We start from the raw sequence: 19,369 nt of genomic DNA, 5'->3' as shown, positions 1-19,369 counted from the left end.
TGGTGCCATCGCAACAACCTGGAGCTCAATGCTCTCAAGACAGTGGAAGTAATTGTAGACTTTCAGAGAGCCCCCTCCCCTCCTCCCACTCACCATCAACAACACCATAGTCACATCTGTGGAGTCATTTAAGTTCCTTGGCACCATCATCTCCAGGGACCTTAAATGGGGGGGCCACCATCGACTCCACAGTCAAAAAGGCCCAACAGAGGATGTACCTCCTGCGGCAACTGAGGAAACACAATCTGCCACAGGCAATAATGGTCCAATTCTATACTGCTATCATTGAGTCCGTCCTCACCTTCTCCATCATGGTCTGGTTTGGCTCAGCCACAAAGCACGATATCCGGAGGCTGCAACGGATCATTCGCACAGCTGAGAAGGTTGTTGGCTGCAACCTTCCCCCCATTGACGAACTGTACACTGCAAGGGCCAGGAAGCGAGCGGGCAAGATCATCTCTGACCCCTCTCACCCTGGCCACAAACTCATTGAAGCACTTCCCTCTGGAAGGCAACTCCGGACTGTCACAGCAGCCACAGCCAGACATAAAAACAGCTTTTTTCCACGAGTGATAGTTCTACTCAATAACCAAAGTCTGTAGTCTCTTTTTTGCTCTGGTTTATTTTCACCCACATGTTTAGACCATAATGGTGTATCATTATTGTTTTGATGTGTTTATGCTTTATTCTTAATTGTTAACTGTATGTTTGTGTTGTCATTTGTGAGCGGAGCACCAAGGCACAATCCTTGTATATGCATACTTGGCCAATAAACTTATTCATTCATTCATTCAAAATGCTGGAGTAACTCAGCGGGACAGGCAGCATCTCTGGAGAGAAGGAATAGGTGACACCTCGGGTCGAGAAGGATCTGGACCCGAAACGTCACCCATTCCCTCTCTTGGTGGTGCACCGGTAGAGTTGCTGCCTTACAGCGAATGCAGCGCCGGAGACTCAGGATCGATCCTGACTACGGGCGCCGTCTGTACGGAGTTTGTATGTTCTCCCCGTGACCTGCGTGGGTTTTCTCCGAGATCTTCGGTTTCCTCCCACTCCAAAAGACGTACAGGTATGTAGGTTAATTGACTGGGTAATATGTCAAAATTGTCCCTAGTGTGTGTAGGATAGTGTTAATGTGCGGGGATCGCTGGGCGGCGCGGACTCAATAGACAATAGACAATAGGTGCAGGAGTAGCCCTTCGAGCCAGCACCGCCATTCAATGCGATCATGGCTGATCACTCTCAATCAGTACCCCGTTCCTGCCTTCTCCCCATACCCCCTCACTCCGCTATCCTTAAGAGCTCTATCCAGCTCTCTCTTGAAAGCATCCAACGAACTGGCCTCCACTGCCTTCTGAGGCACAGAATTCCACACCTTCACCACTCTCTGACTGAAAAAGTCCTTCCTCATCTCCGTTCTAAGTGGGCCAAAGGGCCTGTTTCCGCGCTGTATCTCTAAATCTAAAAAAAAATCTAAATCTCCAGTAATGCCGCCTCCAGAGATCCCGCCGAGTTACTCCAGCATTTTGTATCTAACGTGTCCTCCACAGCATCACCTCAATGGGAAGCGGCTTACAAACTGCGATGTCAACCATTGTATTGTAATGAGTGGAGAACCGTCTGAAGAAGGGTCTCGACCCGAAACGTCACCCATTCCTTCTCTCCCGAGATGCTGCCTGACCTGCTGAGTTACTCCAGCATTTTGTGAATAAATACCTTCGATTTGTACCAACATCTGCAGTTATTTTCTTATACCGATCTGCCATCCGTGGACAGAGAAGCTTCACACCATGCACTGGTATCGACCACAGACCCAAGTTAAGGCACTTTTATGACACCGAGGGAAACAACAGTTAAGCAGCCTGATGTGATTAAGCACTGTAATTATGTGGTGCCATTCATAAAGATTTTTGGTTGGGACTGAGGTATTGCAAGTTTAGTGGCGATTTTGGCTTCATGTGGTGCCATTCATAAAGATTTTTGGTTGGGACTGAGGTATTGCAAGTTTAGTGGTGATTTTGGCTTCAGAGTCTCTGGCAGACTTCTGGCAAAAAACGGTGAGAATTCAACGACTGCTGGGACCGAAGACGGGTCCCGCTGCACTGACAGCCATCGTGCTTCCCTCCAGTACACCGCTTGTCCTCCAGAAGGCGTTGCGTGGCAACATTACGGGTCAGGGGTTGTAACCTCGCCTGCCGTGCACAGGTAACGTTTCAGGATGAGACCCTTCCAAAAAAAATATTCACAGCAGATCAGTGTTCGAATTCGCTAAATGATGTGCATGTTAATAAAATGCACATTAATGCATGTTAATAAATGATGTGCATGTTAATAAAATGCTGGGATTTCATACACATTTCACACTGGGATCAAACAATTAGAAAGACATATACAATCCAGTCTAAATACGGGTTCCGATCTAAATCGCCGCCCATTCCTTCTGTGCAGAGATGCTGTCTGTCCCGCTGACTTACACCCAGCTTTCAGTGTCTATCTTCGGCTTAAACTGCAGTTCCTTCCCGCACTTTCACTGCCCCGGAACCTTGTTGGTGAACGCGACAAGCGGAACAAGAGTGTGGAAGCAGATCCTTGCGGACGCTTGTCGCGGCGGGACGGTGGAAGCAGCGAGCGTTTGGCGTGTGTGTGTGAGTGAGTGGCGCCCATGAGAGACAACAGAGAGAGAGCGGGCAGCAGGGAGCAGGTAACGGACGCACCGTCACCCAACCGCCTCGCCGAGCGGAGGTATCTTGTGTCTTGTCTTGAGATGGAGGCCGGGCTGGCTGGGACGAGCAGCCACTCGCCACCTCGAGGCGCTTACCCTTTTTCTCCTTTTTCACCCTTTTCACCTTCTTCACCTCCTCCTGCGCGGGCGGCGGCGGCGGCCGGTACCGGTCGGTGGCCTTGCGCGCGCCGCCAACGGCTGTGATGCGGCGGCGGCGGCGGCGGCGGCGGGGGGGGGGGGGGGGGTGTCACGTGCCCGGGTCTTCATCCCCATCATCATCACTGGCGACCCTTCCTTTGGCATCGAGGTCGGCGCAGCCAAGGCCCCTGCCCCCTCCCCCGTGCCAACCCGTCCCCTTCCCTCCCTCCCCGTGTCAACCCCTCACCCCCCTACCTCCCCCATGTCACCCACTCCCCCTACCTCCCCCCGTATCACCCCCTTCCTCCTCCCCGTGTCACCGCCTTCCGTCCCACCGTGTCACCTCCTACTCCGTCACCCCCCCCCCCCCGTGTCACGCCCCACCGTCACCCTCTCCCCCGTGTCAACGCTCCCCTCCGTGTCACCCACTCCTTCCCCCCGTGTCACCCTCTTCCCTCCCCCTGTGTCACCCCCCCGCCCCGTCATCCCCTCCCCCTGTCACCCCCTCCCCCCTGTCACCCCCTCCCCCCTGTCACCCCCTCCCCGCTGTCACCCCCTCCCCGCTGTCACCCCCTCCCCGCTGTCACCCTCTTCCCCCCTGTCATCCACTCCCCGCTGTCACCCCCTCCCCCCATGTCACCCCCGCCCCCCATGTCAACCCCCCATGTCACCCCTCCCCCGTGTCACCCCTCCCCCCGTGTCACCCCCTCCCCCCGTGTCACCCCCCTCCCCCCGTGTCACCATCTCTCCCCGTGTCACCATCTCTCACCCCCCATGAGTCACCACCTCCCTCCCCCATGTGTCACCACCTCTCTGCCCCCCACATGTCACCACCTCTCACCCCCCCGTGTCGCCACCTCTCCCCCTCCATGTCGCCACCTCTCCCACCCCGTCGCCACCTCTCCCCCATCGCCACCTTTCTCCCCCCCCCCATGTCACCACCTCTTCTCCCACCCCCCCGTGGCCACCACTCTCCCACCCCCCGTGTCGCCACCTCTCCCCCCCCCTGTCACCACCTCTTCCCCCCCCCCCCCCCCCCGTGTCACCACCTCCCCCCCACCGTGTCAGTCTGAAGAAGGGTCTTGATCCGAAACGGCACCCATTCCATCTCTCCTGAGATGCTGCTGAATTACTCCTGCATTTTGTGTCTACCTTTGTGCATCTGTTGTTTAACTCACCAATTTTATTACCCTGCTGTATATGTTCTCTTTTTTTCTGATAAACACTTATTCACTGCATTATGTTTTTAGGTAGGAGAGTCATACAGCAAGGAAACGGGTCCTTTGGTATAACTGTAACATAATATCCTAACCTCTACACTCAATACCTTGAGTGATGAAGGCCAATGTTTCAAAAACCTTCTTGACCACCCGATCAACATGTGATGCCACTTTTAGGGAACTACTATGGATCTGCACTCCTAAATCCATCTGCTCTACAACACTCCTCAGTGCCCCACCATTCACCATGAAGGTCCTATCCTGGTTTGACTTCCCAAAATTTAACATCTCACACTTATTTACATTAAATTACATTAACCATTCTTCAACCCACTTGCCCAACTGATCAAGATCCTGCTGTAATTTTTGATATAGATAGAGTAATGCAATCTTTTTCCCAGTGTAGAGGAATTTGGAACTGGAGGGCATAGGTTTAAAGTGAGAGGGGAAAGATTTAATAGGTACCCAAGGGCCATCTTTTCACACAGAGGACTTGTTTCCATACTGCATGGCTCTTAAAAAAGCAATGTGGATTATAAATTCACGAAATTACCGTTTTACTTACCTTCCTTAGCTATCATATGATGCAGATCAAATATGTGAACTTCCATTAAATATTTATATCACAGGTTGAACTCAACATCGAACAGATGATATTTATGATTACGACTCTGTACTGCTGTCTGTGGGTTACTTGGCACCACTGTCCTCTGATCCAGAAGATTGTGGATTTAAATCCCACTCCATCTAGGTCAACAATCTAGTTTGGCATCCAGTGTTGTACTGAGGTTATGCTGAAGTATGAGATGAAATGTTAAACCAAGGTAATGTTAGTGTTCTCAAGTGATTGTACAAGATTCCTTGACATTATTTTATAAAGTAGCTGGAAAGCTATCCCTGGTGTCCTAATCGATATTTATCTCTCAGTCAACATTACTGAAGTAGCTTTTCTGGTTATTATCATTGTTGTGTTAAAGAATGTATAGGTTAGTGTATAATTTACTGGACCAAAGTATCACTGTTTTTCAAAAGTACTTGATATGTACCTCAGGATGTTCTATAACGATTGTAAATAAACACATTGTTTCTATTTATTTGTAGGTTTCAGCTATTTTCTAATGGTAAAAAAACATTGTTTTATCAAAGTCATTGTTTCATCATATGTGTGTGTCTCTTGTAATTAGTTGAATTGGCATGACCTTTTGTGTTTTTTTGTGGATTATTTTTAAGCATATGTTACTTAAATTTCAAACTTTTTGTATTTAATTCTTTGGATTGAAGGCATGCTCTTCAAATGACTTGAAGACCAATGGGAGGTTTATGTTCTTAACTGACTCGAGAAAGCAAATTTACACTCGTATTAACACAAAATTTCACTCTTTTTCAGAAGGAAGAATGTAATCATGCTTAGCAGTTCTGAGAATAGTCCATGATCTAGGAGGTTCTGCAAATATTAAGAATGTACCCAGATTAAGTATGTGGACTCTCCAGTAATGTATAAGTGTATTTGGCAGCAAACTACAAATCAAACAGTCGGGCTTAAGTGACTTTGCTTGGTTGTATTGGTACACAAAGGAATAGCTTTTCTGTAGCTAGTTAATGCAGGGAAAAACAAACATGTCTGTTCATGGTCTGGAAACCCACCATCCTACCTTCTTTCTCGGACCTGAAGATGGAGAGTTATTGCAGCAAATGAAACATGAAGTATTTGACGACTTTGATCAGGATGACGAATATGATTCTGTGAGTGCTCAATATTGATTAATTCTTAATGTGAAAACAAATGGTATATAATCGTGTGGCATCTAGGGTGAACCAGCCAATTGGATGTAAAATTAGCTTGATGGAAGGAGTCGGAGTGTGGTAGTGGAGGGCTGTTTTTTAGATTGGAGGCCTGGGACCACTGCTGTGCAGGATCCACCGTTGTTTCTCATCAATGTTAACGGCCTGGCTGTTAGTATTAACATGGTCAGTAAGTTTGTAAATGACACTAAAATTGGTAGTATTGAGGACAGTGCAAGTGCTTATCTAATATTACAACAGAATCTAGAAACATAGAAAAATAGGTGCCGGTTGTAGGCCATTCGGCCCTTCGAGCCATTCAATATGATCATGGCTGATCATCTAAAATCAGTACCCCATTCCAGCTTTTTCCCCATATCCCTTGAAATCATCCAGTGAATTGGCCTCCATTGCCTTCTGTGGCAGAGAATTCCACAGATTCACAACTCTGGGTGAAAAAGTTTTTTCTCATCTCAATCTGAAATGCCCTACCCCTTATTCTTAAACTGTGACCCCTAGTTCCAGACTCCCCCAACATCGGGAACATTTTTCCTGCATTTAGCCTGTCCAATCCTTTAAGAGTTTTATATGTTTCTATAAGATCCCCTCTCATCCTTTCTAAATTCCAGTGAATACAAGCCCAGTCGACCCATTCTTTCACATATGTCAGTCCCGCCATCACAGGAATTAACTCGGTGAGCCTATGCTGCACTCCCTCAATAGCAATAATGTCCTTCCTCAAATTAGGAGACCAAAATTGTGGTCTCATCAGGACCCTGTACAACTGCAATAAAACCTCCTTGTTCCTAAACTCAAATCCTCTCGAAATGAAAGCCAACATGCTATTAGCTTTCTATACTGCCTGCTGTACCTGCATGCTTATTTTCAGTGACTGACGTACAAGCACACCCAGGTCTTGTTGCACCTCCCCTTTTCCTAACCTGTCACCATTCAGATAATCTGCCTCCCAGTTCTTGCCACCAAGTGGATAACCTCACATTTATCCACATTAAAATGTATCTGCCCATTCACCCAACCTATCCAAGTCACTCTGCAGCCTCATAGCATCGTCCTCGCAGCTCACACTGCCACCCAGCTTTATGTCGTCTGCAACCCTTGTCTAAATTGTTAATATATATTGTAAATAACTGGGGTCCCAGCACCGAGCCTTGCGACACCCGACTAGTCACAGCCTGCCATTCTCAAAAGGACCTGTTAATTCCTACTCTTTGCTTCCCTGTCTGCCAACCTGTTCTCTATCGATGTCAATACCCTACCCCCAATACCATGTGCTCTAATTTTGCACACTAATCTCTTGTGTGGGACCTTGTCTAAGGCTTTTTGAAAGTCCAGATACACCATATCCACTGGCTCTCCCTTAACCATTCTACTTGTTATGTCCTCAAAAAATTCCAGAAGATTAGTCAATCATGATTTCCCCTTAATAAACCCATGATGACTTTGACCAAACCTGTCACTGCTTTCCAAATGCACTACTATAACATCTTTAATAATCGTCTTGAGCATCTTCCCCAATACCGATGTAAGGCGAACTGGTCTATAGTTCCCCGTTTTCTCTCTTCTTCCTTTCTTTAAAAGCTGAGTTACATTGGCTACCCTCCAGTCCACAGGAACTGATCCAGAGTCGAGAGAACATTGAAAGATGATCACCAATCACCATCCACGATTTCTAGGGCCACCTCCTTGAGTACTCTGGGATGCAGATCATCGGGCCCTGGGGATCCAACAATTTACCTAACACCATTACCTGATTAATGTGAATCCTCTTCAGTTCCTCCCTCCCACTAGATCCTCAGTCACCTAGTATTTCTGGGAGATTGTTTGTGTCTTCCTTAGTGAAGACGAACCAAAGTACTCATTTAACTGTTTTGCCATTTCCATGTTTCCCACTATAAATTCACCTGTCTCTGATTGTAAGGGACCTACATTTGTCTTCACTAAACTTTTCCTTTTTACATATCTAAAGGAGCTTTTAGAGTCAGTTGTTATATTCCCCGCAAGCTTTCTTTCATGCTCTTTTTTCCCCGCTCTTAATTAACCCTTTTGTTCTCCTCTGTTGAGTTCTAAATGTCTCCCAGTCCTCCGGTTTGCTGCTTCCTCTGGCTAATTTATATGCCTCTTCCTTGAATTTAACATTATCCTTGATTTCCCTCGTTAGCCATGGTTGAGCCCACTTCCTCGTTTTATTTTTTCGCTAGACGGGGATGCACAAATTTGGGAGTTCATCCATGCGGTCTTTAAATCTTTGCCATTGCATCTCCACCGTCAACCCTTTAAGTATAATTTGCCAGTCTATCCTAGTCAATTCCCATCTCATATCTTAAGTCTTTTTTCTTTAAGTTCAGGACCCTAGTCTGAATTAACCATGTCACTCTCCATCCTCATGCAGAATTCCACCGTATTATGGTCACTGTTGCCCAAGGGGCTTTGCACAACAAGATCACAACAAGATAACTAATCCTTCCTCATTACACAATATCCATTCTAGGATGGCCTGCCCTCTAGTCGGTTCCTCTACATATTAGGTTAAAAAAACATCCCATATACATTCCTGGTAATCCTCCTCCTCAGCGCTGTTACCAATTTGGTTGGCCCAATCTATATGTAAATTAAAGACACACATGATAACTGCTGCACCTTTGCTACATGCATCCCTAATTTCCTGCTTGATGCTATCCCCAACCTGCTGTTTGGTGGTCTGTATACAACTCTAACAAGCGTTTTCTGCCCTTGGCTATTTTGCAGTTCTACCCATACCGATTCTACAGCATCCAAGCCAATGTCTCTCTTTGCTATTGTATTAATCTCCTCTTTAACCAGCAATGCCACCCCACCTCCTCTTCCTTTCTGTCTATCCTTCCTGAATATTGAATACCCTTGCATGTTTAGCTCCCAGCCTTGAGCCATGTCTCCGTAGTTCCAATTATATCATATCCCTTAACAACCAACTGTGGTAGATAAATGAGCCAAGGTACAGAATTTAACTGACAAGTGCAAAATGTTGTATTTTGGAAGTTAAACCAAAGCAAGATTCGCACAGTAAATGGTAGGACCCTGGAGTGCGTGCAGAGCAGGGAGACCAATACTACAAGTGCATAGTTCCCAGAAAATGGTGACACAAATAATCATGGAGGTGAAGAAGGCATTTGGCATTCATGCCTTCATCAGTTAAAGCATTGACTACAGGAGTATTGCAACATAACATTGGCAAGACAACATTTGGAGTTTTGCACAGTTCTGGTTGCCCAGCCTTTGGAAGGATGCCATTAAGCTGGACAGAGTGCAGAAAAGATTCAATGAGAATGTTAACAGGATGGGAGGGCTTGAGCTTTTAGGTGAGGCTGGATTGGCTGGGACTTTTTCTCTGGAACATAAGGCATTTGACAGATGGTCATAATCTTTTTCCCAGGGTAAGGGAGTCTCAAACTGGTGGGCATGGATTGATGGTGATGGGGGAAAGAGTTTAAAGGGATTTGAGGGGCACTGGTACAATTACAATGTTTAAAAGGTATTTGAACAGACACATATTTTGAAAAGGTATGGAGGGATATAGTTCCAAATAAATGCAAATGGGACTATCTCAGGTAGACAACTTGGTGGCTATGGCTGTGTTGGGCCAATGTGCCTGTTTCCATGCCATATAACTCCAACTCTAATGTGTGTCAGGATGTATATAAACATTTTTATGACAGTGGATGCTTAGGTTTAAATTTAAATGAAGCTACAAATTGTTAAATCATTTTGGACTCAGTAACATTTTATATTTGCATTTCTAGTTATATTTCTGTAATTTCGGTTAAGTTATTGCAATAGATTTAAATGGGTGTTTATTTGGTTAATATTATGCAATATGACTTTGCTCTAACCTGTAGCCACCAGAAAGACAGATTGTTGTCGGAATCTGTGCCATGTCCAAGAAATCCAAGTCCAAGCCAATGAGTGAGATTCTGAAACGACTTTGCAAATTTAAATACATAACTACTGTGATATTTGAAGAAAACACTATTCAAAATGAGCCAGTGGAAAGATGGCCACTTTGTGATTGCCTCATCTCTTTCCATTCAAAAGGTAGCAGTTTTGAGACATATATAATGTCTGAACTTACTTTGCTGAGATTCATTTTTTACATTGCCTTCTCTTCAGACAGTTTAGAATTGTTAGACTTAATTTCTAGCTCTCAATTTGTAATAAAATATAGATAAATCAGTTGATTACTTTCTGAGGTAATAGCAAAAGAAAGTAATTGTAGAAAGGGAAATAGAATTAACAATTTGGGCCAATGCCCTTTCATCAGAATAAATTGCTGATGGAGTTGCCCTGAAGCTGCACCATACCAGCACTCCTGTAGGAAATCTGGTAATAGAGTTTGTTAAATATAAAAACAAAAATGTAATGCAGAGGCTTTATAAGACATTGGTCAGACTGCATTTGGAATGATGTGAACAGTTTTGGGCTCCATATCTGAGGAAGGATGAGCAAGGATTGGTGGTTCCAGAGGAGGTTTACGAGAATGATCCCAGGAATGATTGGGTTAACATATGATGAGCGTTTGACGGCACTGGGCCTGTACTCGCTGCAGTTTTGAAGGATGTGGGGGGGGGCTCATTGATTGAAATTTACTGAATAGTGAAAGGCCTGGATAGAGTGAATGTGGAGATAATGTTTTCCCTAGTCTACCACCAGAGGCCACAGCCTCAGAATAAATGGAAGTACCTTTAGAAAAGAGATGAGGAGGAATTTCTTTAGTCAGAGGGTGGTGAATCTGTGGAATTCATTGCCACAGGAAGCTGTGGAGGACAAGTTAGTGGATATTTTTAAGGTGGAGATTGACAGATTCTTGATTAGTATGAGAGTCTATGATTAATCATTAAAAAGATTACACATGATTTCGATCAAGCAGTCCACATCCTGTACAGATACTGGATAAAGGAAATTAGTGCAAGGTATGACTGATTAAATTCTGGAAACTGGCCAAAATGTTAGTATTTATCAATTTTGGTGTACTTTTAGTAGTGTGGTATATCTTACTTTAAAAGGCATTTCAAGCACTCAAAATTAACTTTTTTAGAAATATGGTGTCCTCAGTTTCCAATCATCAATGAACATTGGGGCTGAAAAATAGAATTTAAAGATTAGAACATTTAAAAACTTGATTACCTGTTCTTCTTGCAAATCGATTTCTTGCTCAATACAAGTATTTATTCATGCTCATGCCTTGCCTGTTCTTTTCAAATTGATCAATGCAATGAGTGGTGTAACCTATTCAATCAAGAAAGGAATTGCAGATGACTGAACCTGTCCATGCCCAATGTCCCCCATAAGTACTGTCAAGGAATAATGGTCAACAATGTTAGTCAGTCTTTTCCTTTTCAACCCATGTATATTGATGTCACGTACGATTTTCTTCCTTCCTTATTTAGTTTAGTTTCGTTTAGAGACACAGCGCGGAAACAGGCCCACTGAGTCCGCGCCAACCAGTGATCCCCGCACACTAATGCTCTCGTACACATGCTGAGGACAATTTACAATTATACTAAGCCAATTAACCTACAAACCAGTATATCTTTAGAGTGTGGGGGAAAACTGGAGATCCCGGAGAAAACCCACGCAGGCCACCGAGAGAATGTGCAAACTCCGTACAGACAAGCACTCCTAGTCAGGATTGAACCGGGGTCTCTGGCGCTGTAAGGCAGCAACACTACTGCTGCACCATCATGCCGACCAGTTGAAAGTAGTTAACAGCCTTCATTTTGAGATTTATAGCAGACATCTTCCTTGGGGTGCTGAGGCTAAATATAGAATACCAATCAGTATCCACTTGGGCAGCAATTTGGGTCTGTTTTTGTTTTACTTTATGAATGTAAATGTAATGAATAGAATGTAAGGTATAAATAAGATGGCTTCAATGTAATGATCCACTCTCTGATCACTGATTTAAAACAAAAACATCAGTCTGAAGAAGGGTCCCGGCCCGAAACGTCACCCATTCCCTCTCTCCAGAGATGCTGCCTGACCCGCTGAGTTACTCCTGCATTTTGTGTCTACCTTCGATTTAAACCAGCATCTGCAGTTTTCTTTCCTATACATTTCTTACACCTTTTATTGTTCAGATGAAGCAAGAGAAATGATAAGAAATTAATATTAGTGGAATATGGGGAGTCCTTTGCATTTGAACATTTTATGGGTTAAAATTAATGGATGTAAAATTGTCATGTAGTAATGGGTGCTTCTGAATTCTCACTTTCCAAGTGAATTGGAAACCTTAAGTTATTTTTTAATTTATTCTTCAGGGTTTCTTTTGGACAAAGCAGTGGCCTATGAAAAGCTCAGAAATCCATTTGTTATTAATGATTTGAACATGCAATATGATATTCAAGACAGGTAAGGGCTCTTGAAAATAAATATTCTTGCCAAGGATTAAAACACTTGTGCCTTAAGTTTAAGAGGTAAAACATATTGAGTGCTAAGCCTAAAAGTCATGAAATGAGGCTTGCAGAAAAGTCTGTGCAGCTAGATGACGATAGAGAAAAAATATTGTTTTTTTCATTCCACCTTTGTGAGCTTGGATAAACCAGGACATTTTGTAGCCTTTGCGTAACACTGGAAGCATGATCATGGTCTTGTGGCAAAGGCAGCCAACAATTTACAATTAACAAGAATCAAATAAGGTAAGTAAATCTCAAATAAGGAAGTTTGGTGGTGGCTAGGGTTAACTTAGTGGTCCAGTATTCCAGAGATCCATGTTAACAATCCAGAGACCCAAAAAATCCAATTTAAAAGTGCTTTGATAATCTAAAATTAAAAATAATATTATTAATGATTACAAGATGCTGGATTATCATTTAAAAAATCCATCTGGTCCTTCACTCTTCATAACTTTTGAGAGGAGAGGATTTGTCATTTATTGCAATGTTTGGCTTTTATTTTGGTGCAACAGGAGTCACAGAGCCTGGCAAGCCACTCAGTTCAAGGGCAATTAGATGTGGGCAATAAATACTGCCTTGACAGTGATGGCCAAATCCTTAAAAATCCAATATATTAAAACAAAATCTGTTTTTAAATTATTAATTGAGGAATGAATGTTGGACAGAAGACCAGAAAATTGCTGCTCTCCTTCGATATAGTGATTGATGTGGGTTTGTTTTTATCTATTTGACTGGGTAAATGAAGCCTTGGTTTTTCATCTCGTATGGAAGACATCATTTTTGTCACAACATTGCCACTGAAATGTCATCTTATATTAGGTATTTGAACTTTCAGAATCTGAATTTAGTGATTTCCATTTGCTTTGTTAACATAAATAAGAATAGTTGTGGCCATAAAACCTTCAAATAGCTCCTTGACACTCGCTGCCTGGACTTATACCATTCTTGAGAAATGTTGCTGATGCCTCAATGAGGGTTGAATTTCATAGATTTAAGAAAGCACTGAGGAACTGCAGCCACATGAAAGGAATTAAAGAAGTTTGACATCTTGCCGGTCAGAATGCCTGCAAGAAACATACTGTATATAGATCAGCTAATAAATACACAATCAGTCTAGCATCTGTTTCATAATAAGAACAGAAACATGCATAATTCAAGATTATGGTTAATAAGATATAGTTACATATTTACTCGAGTCAAGTTGTGGGTCATGAGTTAGTCAAAATAATTTTGATAAAATTGCATTTTGGGATTACCATAGATACATTAATTTGTGCTGAGTGCAAAATCAAAACAATGTGGGAGAAAGCACATCTCAGGTGAGCACTCACTATTTACCATCAGTATGTACACTAATCAGCAATTGAATCTCTCTTACTTGTTGACATACATTAGCTTTACAGACAATATATTTTCACTTACAAAGTCTAGTTTGCTAATGAATAATAATTAGAAGTAAAACTCAAACCATTGTGATCAAGTAAACCATTCAAAAGCCACAGAAAATAAAATCAATATTTGTTTCCTTCTCAGCTGAGTAATCAAATGTTTAAATAATTGCAATTTGTTGAACAGGAGAGCCTACAATGCTGGCTACCATTTTATTTACATTATTTTACTGATTAATTTCCAGATCAAAGTTAAACTGATGTGTGGTAATTTGAACAAGAAATTAAGAAACCTTCCACAACTTGTTTAAAAAAAAATGCAGATGCTGGAAATCTGAAATAACATCAGAAAATGCGGTCACCAAGCAGTAAATTGGGCAGCATCTACAGCAAGAGAAAGAGTTAATGTTTCAGATTCAGGACCCATCAGTGCTTCACTACTGCTTTTACCTTGCTTAGTTACACTTTAGCTCCATGAGTATATATTTATGGAAGAAAATGATTCTGTTTTTCTCCTTTCAAAATATGGGTCATAATAATATATATATTCCAGGAATGGTTGACATACTTGACAATATTTTCAGTGTTCCTAACACATAGACATAGAAACATAGAAAATAGGTGCAGGAGTAGGCCATTCGGCCCTTCGAGCCTGCACCGCCATTCAATCTGATCATGGCTGATCATCCAGCTCAGTAGCCTGTACCTGCCTTCTCTCCATACCCCCTGATCCCTTTAGCAAAAAGGGCCACATCTAACTCCCTCTTAAATATAGCCAATTAACTGGCCTCAACTACCTTCTGTGGCATAGAATTCCACAGACTCACCACTCTCTGTGTGAAGAAATGAAGAGGGACTGGATGGAAGGAAATTATGAACCTGTGATGGATTGGGATGTGTTCACCACTCTCTGCACGTTCAGAGAGTCAAGAGCAGGGCAGCTGTCATGGCAGGCTGAGATGCATCCATTAGAATATTTTCTCTAGCACATTGGTGGAATGTGGAGAGAATCTTCGCGGCAAGCTGAATTTTCTCAGACGGCTAATAAAGAACAACACTAATGTGCTTTCAAGATCACCACATCGGGTTAAAGAAACCAGGTTTGGTTACTGGTGATATGGAAGGCTAAAAGCATCCTTTTCGATGTTTAGTAACTTGAAGCTGTTGGCTATCTCAACAGCATCTCCATTGATGAGGAAAGAGTTGTGTTCACCCCTTGCTCTTAATTATTATTAATGCACATACCAACATGTTTTTAAAATGTTCTTTAATTATTTTTGAATATTTTAAGTTCTATAAACATAATATTTCTCTACAGGAGGGAAGTGTATCGGATTTTGAAAGAGGAAGGGATTGAGCTGCCACGTTATGCAATTTTAAATCGTGATCCAGATAAACCTGATGGTAATTTAGTTATATATACAAATATTTTTGTTGCCTCTGTAGTCAACTGTCATTAAATTTAGATCTAACATTGTAAATCGTTGCTCCATGAGAGCAAAATATTTGCAGATGTGGATCTCTTGTTTAAGTTCGTGCATTCATCAATGGGTGTCCTTTTCTTAAATTCTCAATACAGCATCTGGAGATCAGTGACAGTATTTGAACAATCATATTCACCCCCAGGATGAATCTCTTTGTTGATCTGCTGTAGATTATGTGATGTTAATTGTGCTTTACTCAGCTTTACCTCCCCCTGAAACCCAACAACCAGTCAAATTTAAACAGCCTCTTACACTGCCTTGAGGACATAAAATGTTGGATGTCACAGAATTTCCTCCAATTAAATGAGAGCAAGTCTGAGGTCATCCTATTCGGCCCCCCCCCCACGACTCCATCAAATCGATAACAGGCAGTCTTGGAAGCCTATCCTGCCTAGTCAAACCGCATGTCAAAAACCTCGGCATGATATTTGACTCTGCATTAAAATTTGATAAGCAAGTCAACGCTGTGGTAAAAGCCAGCTTCTTCCAACTTCGTACCATAGCTAAAATCAAACCTTTCCTCCAATTCGACGACACAGAAAAAATCATTCACGCTTTCATTTCCTCCCGCGTAGACTACTGCAACTCCCTATACACTGGGATCAGCCAATCTTCCCTGTCCCGCCTGCAACTGGTCCAAAACGCCGCAGCGAGACTCCTGACGGGTACCCGTAAAAGGGACCACATCACCCCGATTCTGGCCTCTCTCCACTGGCTCCCTGTACGGTACAGAATCAACTTCAAGCTCCTCCTATTCACGTATAAAGCCCTAAATGGACATTCCCCCCCTACATCAAAAATCTTCTAACCCACCTCTCTAACTCCAGGTCCCTCAGGTCGGCCGACTTGGGGCTACTCACTATCCCGCGGTCTAGGCTTAAGCTCAGGGGTGACCGCGCTTTTGTGGTTGCAGCTCCTAGACTGTGGAACAGCATCCCTCTCCCCATCAGAACTGCCCCCTCCATCGACTCCTTTAAGTCTAGGCTCAAAACTTATTTCTACTCCCTAGCGTTTGAGGCTCATTGAGGAGGCGCTGTGAACTGTTTGCGTGCTACTGTATGTTTCATTTTTTTCCTTAGTACCTAATCAGATGTACAGCGCTTTGGTCAACGTGAGTTGTTTTTAAATGTGCTATACAAATAAAATTGACTTGACTTGACTTGACTTTTGGGGTTGATGTGAGGAGAGCTTGGAGATTTCAGGGCATTTTAGACAATTTGGATGAACGAATGGGCAAATTATGGCATTTGCAGTATGAGGTGGATAAATGTGAGATTATCTATTTGGCAGAAATAAAACAGAAAGGCAAAGTGATATTTAACTGCTGAACAAATGGGAAATATTAATGTACAAAGCTGTCCTTGTTCACCTGTTGAAAGCAATATGCAGATGAAACATGTGGTATGTTTGCTTTAATTGCAAGAGTTTTTGCTTTGAAAGCAAGGACTTTTACTTCAGTTTGCAGGGCTTTAGAGAAATCACATCTTGAAAGGTCTTGATAGATTTGGGCTCCTTGTCTAAGAAAGGATATGCCCGCCACAGAGTTTACCAGACTGGGCAGCAGGACTGTCAATTGAGGAGTGATTGAATCCCAGCCCTGCATTCATTAGATTTTAGAAGAATGAGAAGCTGACCTCATTGTTAGAATTTTGCGAATATAAATGAAAGTAATATTTTGGATTAACTTTTACTAAACCCTCAATTTTTATACTTTTTATGACTATCTTCCAGCGTGAACTGTTTTTCCTAGGTTCATAATCCTTCCTTTTCTAGATCCTTGATGGATATTGGATCACTGTGAGACTTCCCTCTTGTAATTTTCTTGACACCATTTCAAAAAGTTCTCAGCATTTCATTTATCAACATCAAATCACCAAGATACCCTCATTTATATTAACTTGAATTCAAGTATTTTTAAAGTAACTCCTATATAATTTATCTCTTTATAGAGCTTGCAACTCCTCATATTGATCTATCAGTTAAATGGAAGGTAAATTGTGTATTTAGTGTTGGAAACAGGCCTTTCAGCTCATCTCGCCCATGCCATCCAAGATGCTCCATCTAAGCTTAGGCAATTGCCTGCATTTTGCTTATATCCCTCTCAACCTTTCCTATTTATGTACTGTCGAGGTGTCTTTTAAATTTTGTTATTTTAATTGCCTCAACAACCACTTCTGACTTCGTTCCACATACCCACCATCCTCTGAGTGAAAACGTTTCCTCTCGGATTCCTATTAAATATTTCCCCTCTCAATTTAAACCTATAACCTTTGGTTCTTGATTCCCCTACCCTCTTGTTTGAAAGACATACTGTTGCTGAGATCAAAATCAAATCCTTTTTTTAATGAATAAGCTTAAATATAATACAAACGGACATCTAACCCGTAATTTATTTCATCCTAGAATGCAATTTAGTTGAGGGTGAAGATCATGTAGAGGTCAATGGAGATATCTTTCAAAAACCATTTGTCGAGAAGCCAGTAAGTGCAGAGGACCACAATGTTTACATTTATTATCCAACAAGTGCTGGAGGGGGAAGCCAAAGACTCTTTCGAAAGGTATGTTTTGTATGCTTTTATAACATTTGTGGCTTGGATAACTGAGTTAATTTTCCAAATAACTTGGAGTTAAACATTAAAAACATTGCCAGCTGCTTCATAAAATTGGAGGAAAAAAAATGAAAGCTCGGCTTTATTCACGGTTCAGTAGAAAAGAGATGATTTTAGAAAGGTTCCAGACTTAATTACTCTCGTAGCTTAAACATGAACAGAAGAGCTGAATTACAAGGAAAAACATGGAATTTTGTCCACGTGCTTGGATGAGTTTTGCTCCAGGGGCTTGACAGCATTTGGTACAAAGCAATGTTCCTGATTAATACCCTGTTCACCTCATTCAAGTTTAACTATCTTCAACATTGCATGCACAATAGCTACAGTTTAATCAGGTATAAGGTGCATTGCAAAAGCTTGACAATATTACTTTGACTTTGCTGACCAAACATGCAACAGATAACTCCTTGAAGATAATGGGCATCAGTTACACGGGTATAAGACATTATAAATTCTCCTGCCCCTAATTTACTAGAAAAACTCAAATATATTAACATTTTTTTATCATCACTGCATAAAAACCCAGAAATTTCCTTTGCATTTCAATTTGGAGCACCACCTTCTCTATCACTATCATCACCATAACTGCAATTAGTGGTTATCTGTAAATACTAGCCTTGCCAAAGCCCATATCCTGCATGAAGTAAAAAGAGCAAGGGTGACAAGTGAGTGGAAATGCCCTCGACTCCTGTCTCTTTACCTCCCCCCTCGACTCCTGTCCCTTTACCTCACCCCTCCACTCCATCCAAAGACCCACACAGTCTTTCCAGGTGAGACAGAGGTTCACCTGCACCTCCTCCAACCTCATCTATTGTATCCGCTGTTCCAGATGTCAACTTCTCTACATCGGCGAGACCAAACGCAGGCTCGGCGATCGTTTCGCTCAACACCTTCGCTCAGTCCGCCTTAACCAACCTGATCTCCTGGGGGCTGAGCACTTCAACTCCCCCTCCCACTCCCAGTCTGACCTTTCTGTCATGGGCTTCCTCCAGTGTCATAGTGAGGCCTACCGGAAATTGGAGGAACAGCACCTCATATTTCGCTTGGGCAGCTTACAGCCCAGCGGTATGAACATTGATTTCTCTAACTTTAGATAGTTCCTCTGTCCCTCTCTTCCCCTCCCCTTCCCAGTTCTCCCACTGTCTTCCTGTCTCCACCTATATTATTTCTTTGTCCCGCCCCCCCCTGACACCAGTCTGAAGAAGGGTCTCGACCCGAAACGTCACCCATTCCTTCTCTCCTAGATGCTGCCTGACCTGCTGAGTTACTCCAGCATTTTGTGATACCTTCGATTTGTACCAGCATCTGCAGTTATCTCCCTGGTGTTTAGTACCCATATAGCAGGAAGGCAGCAATAACCTTTTCAAGGGATTTGGGAATGGTATTGAATTGTCTTTCAACAAAGAATTGTGGAAAGCTATCCTTCAAATAATTTGTGTGCCTTTTGGAATCAATTGGTAAAATACTGAGAACATTATCTATTAACAATCGTCATAAACATAATTATACTTTATATTTTGCATTTTGCAACATAGGAATTTCATTTGCCATACAATCATACCAATAAAAAGCAACAGAAC

The 19,369-nt window shown here is 42.6% G+C and overlaps 1 protein-coding gene across 14 annotated transcripts in view; it reads left to right on the top strand.

The window, feature by feature from the left end:
- The first annotated feature begins 2,602 nt into the window (after positions 1-2,602).
- The window catches only part of ppip5k2 (diphosphoinositol pentakisphosphate kinase 2), a 113,708-nt gene continuing 96,941 nt past the window's right edge, over positions 2,603-19,369 (top strand). For 12 of the 14 annotated variants that reach the window (XM_078396421.1, XM_078396419.1, XM_078396417.1 and 9 more), the window contains exons 1-8: positions 2,603-2,701; positions 4,710-4,904; positions 5,182-5,201; positions 5,468-5,823; positions 9,756-9,951; positions 12,174-12,264; positions 15,015-15,100; positions 17,584-17,738. In XM_078396421.1, the coding sequence (XP_078252547.1) occupies positions 5,680-5,823; positions 9,756-9,951; positions 12,174-12,264; positions 15,015-15,100; positions 17,584-17,738 (672 nt within the window). In that variant the 5' untranslated portion in view covers positions 2,603-2,701; positions 4,710-4,904; positions 5,182-5,201; positions 5,468-5,679. The remainder of the gene's footprint in view (positions 2,702-4,709; positions 4,905-5,181; positions 5,202-5,467; positions 5,824-9,755; positions 9,952-12,173; positions 12,265-15,014; positions 15,101-17,583; positions 17,739-19,369) is intronic. The other 2 variants (XM_078396412.1, XM_078396407.1) reach the window with 2 other exon arrangements.

This window comes from Rhinoraja longicauda, chromosome 3 (assembly GCF_053455715.1).
Source record: "Rhinoraja longicauda isolate Sanriku21f chromosome 3, sRhiLon1.1, whole genome shotgun sequence".
Taxonomy (NCBI): domain Eukaryota; kingdom Metazoa; phylum Chordata; class Chondrichthyes; order Rajiformes; family Arhynchobatidae; genus Rhinoraja; species Rhinoraja longicauda.
Note: the sequence above shows the minus strand (reverse complement) of the source record. Positions and strands in the feature narration are given on the sequence as shown.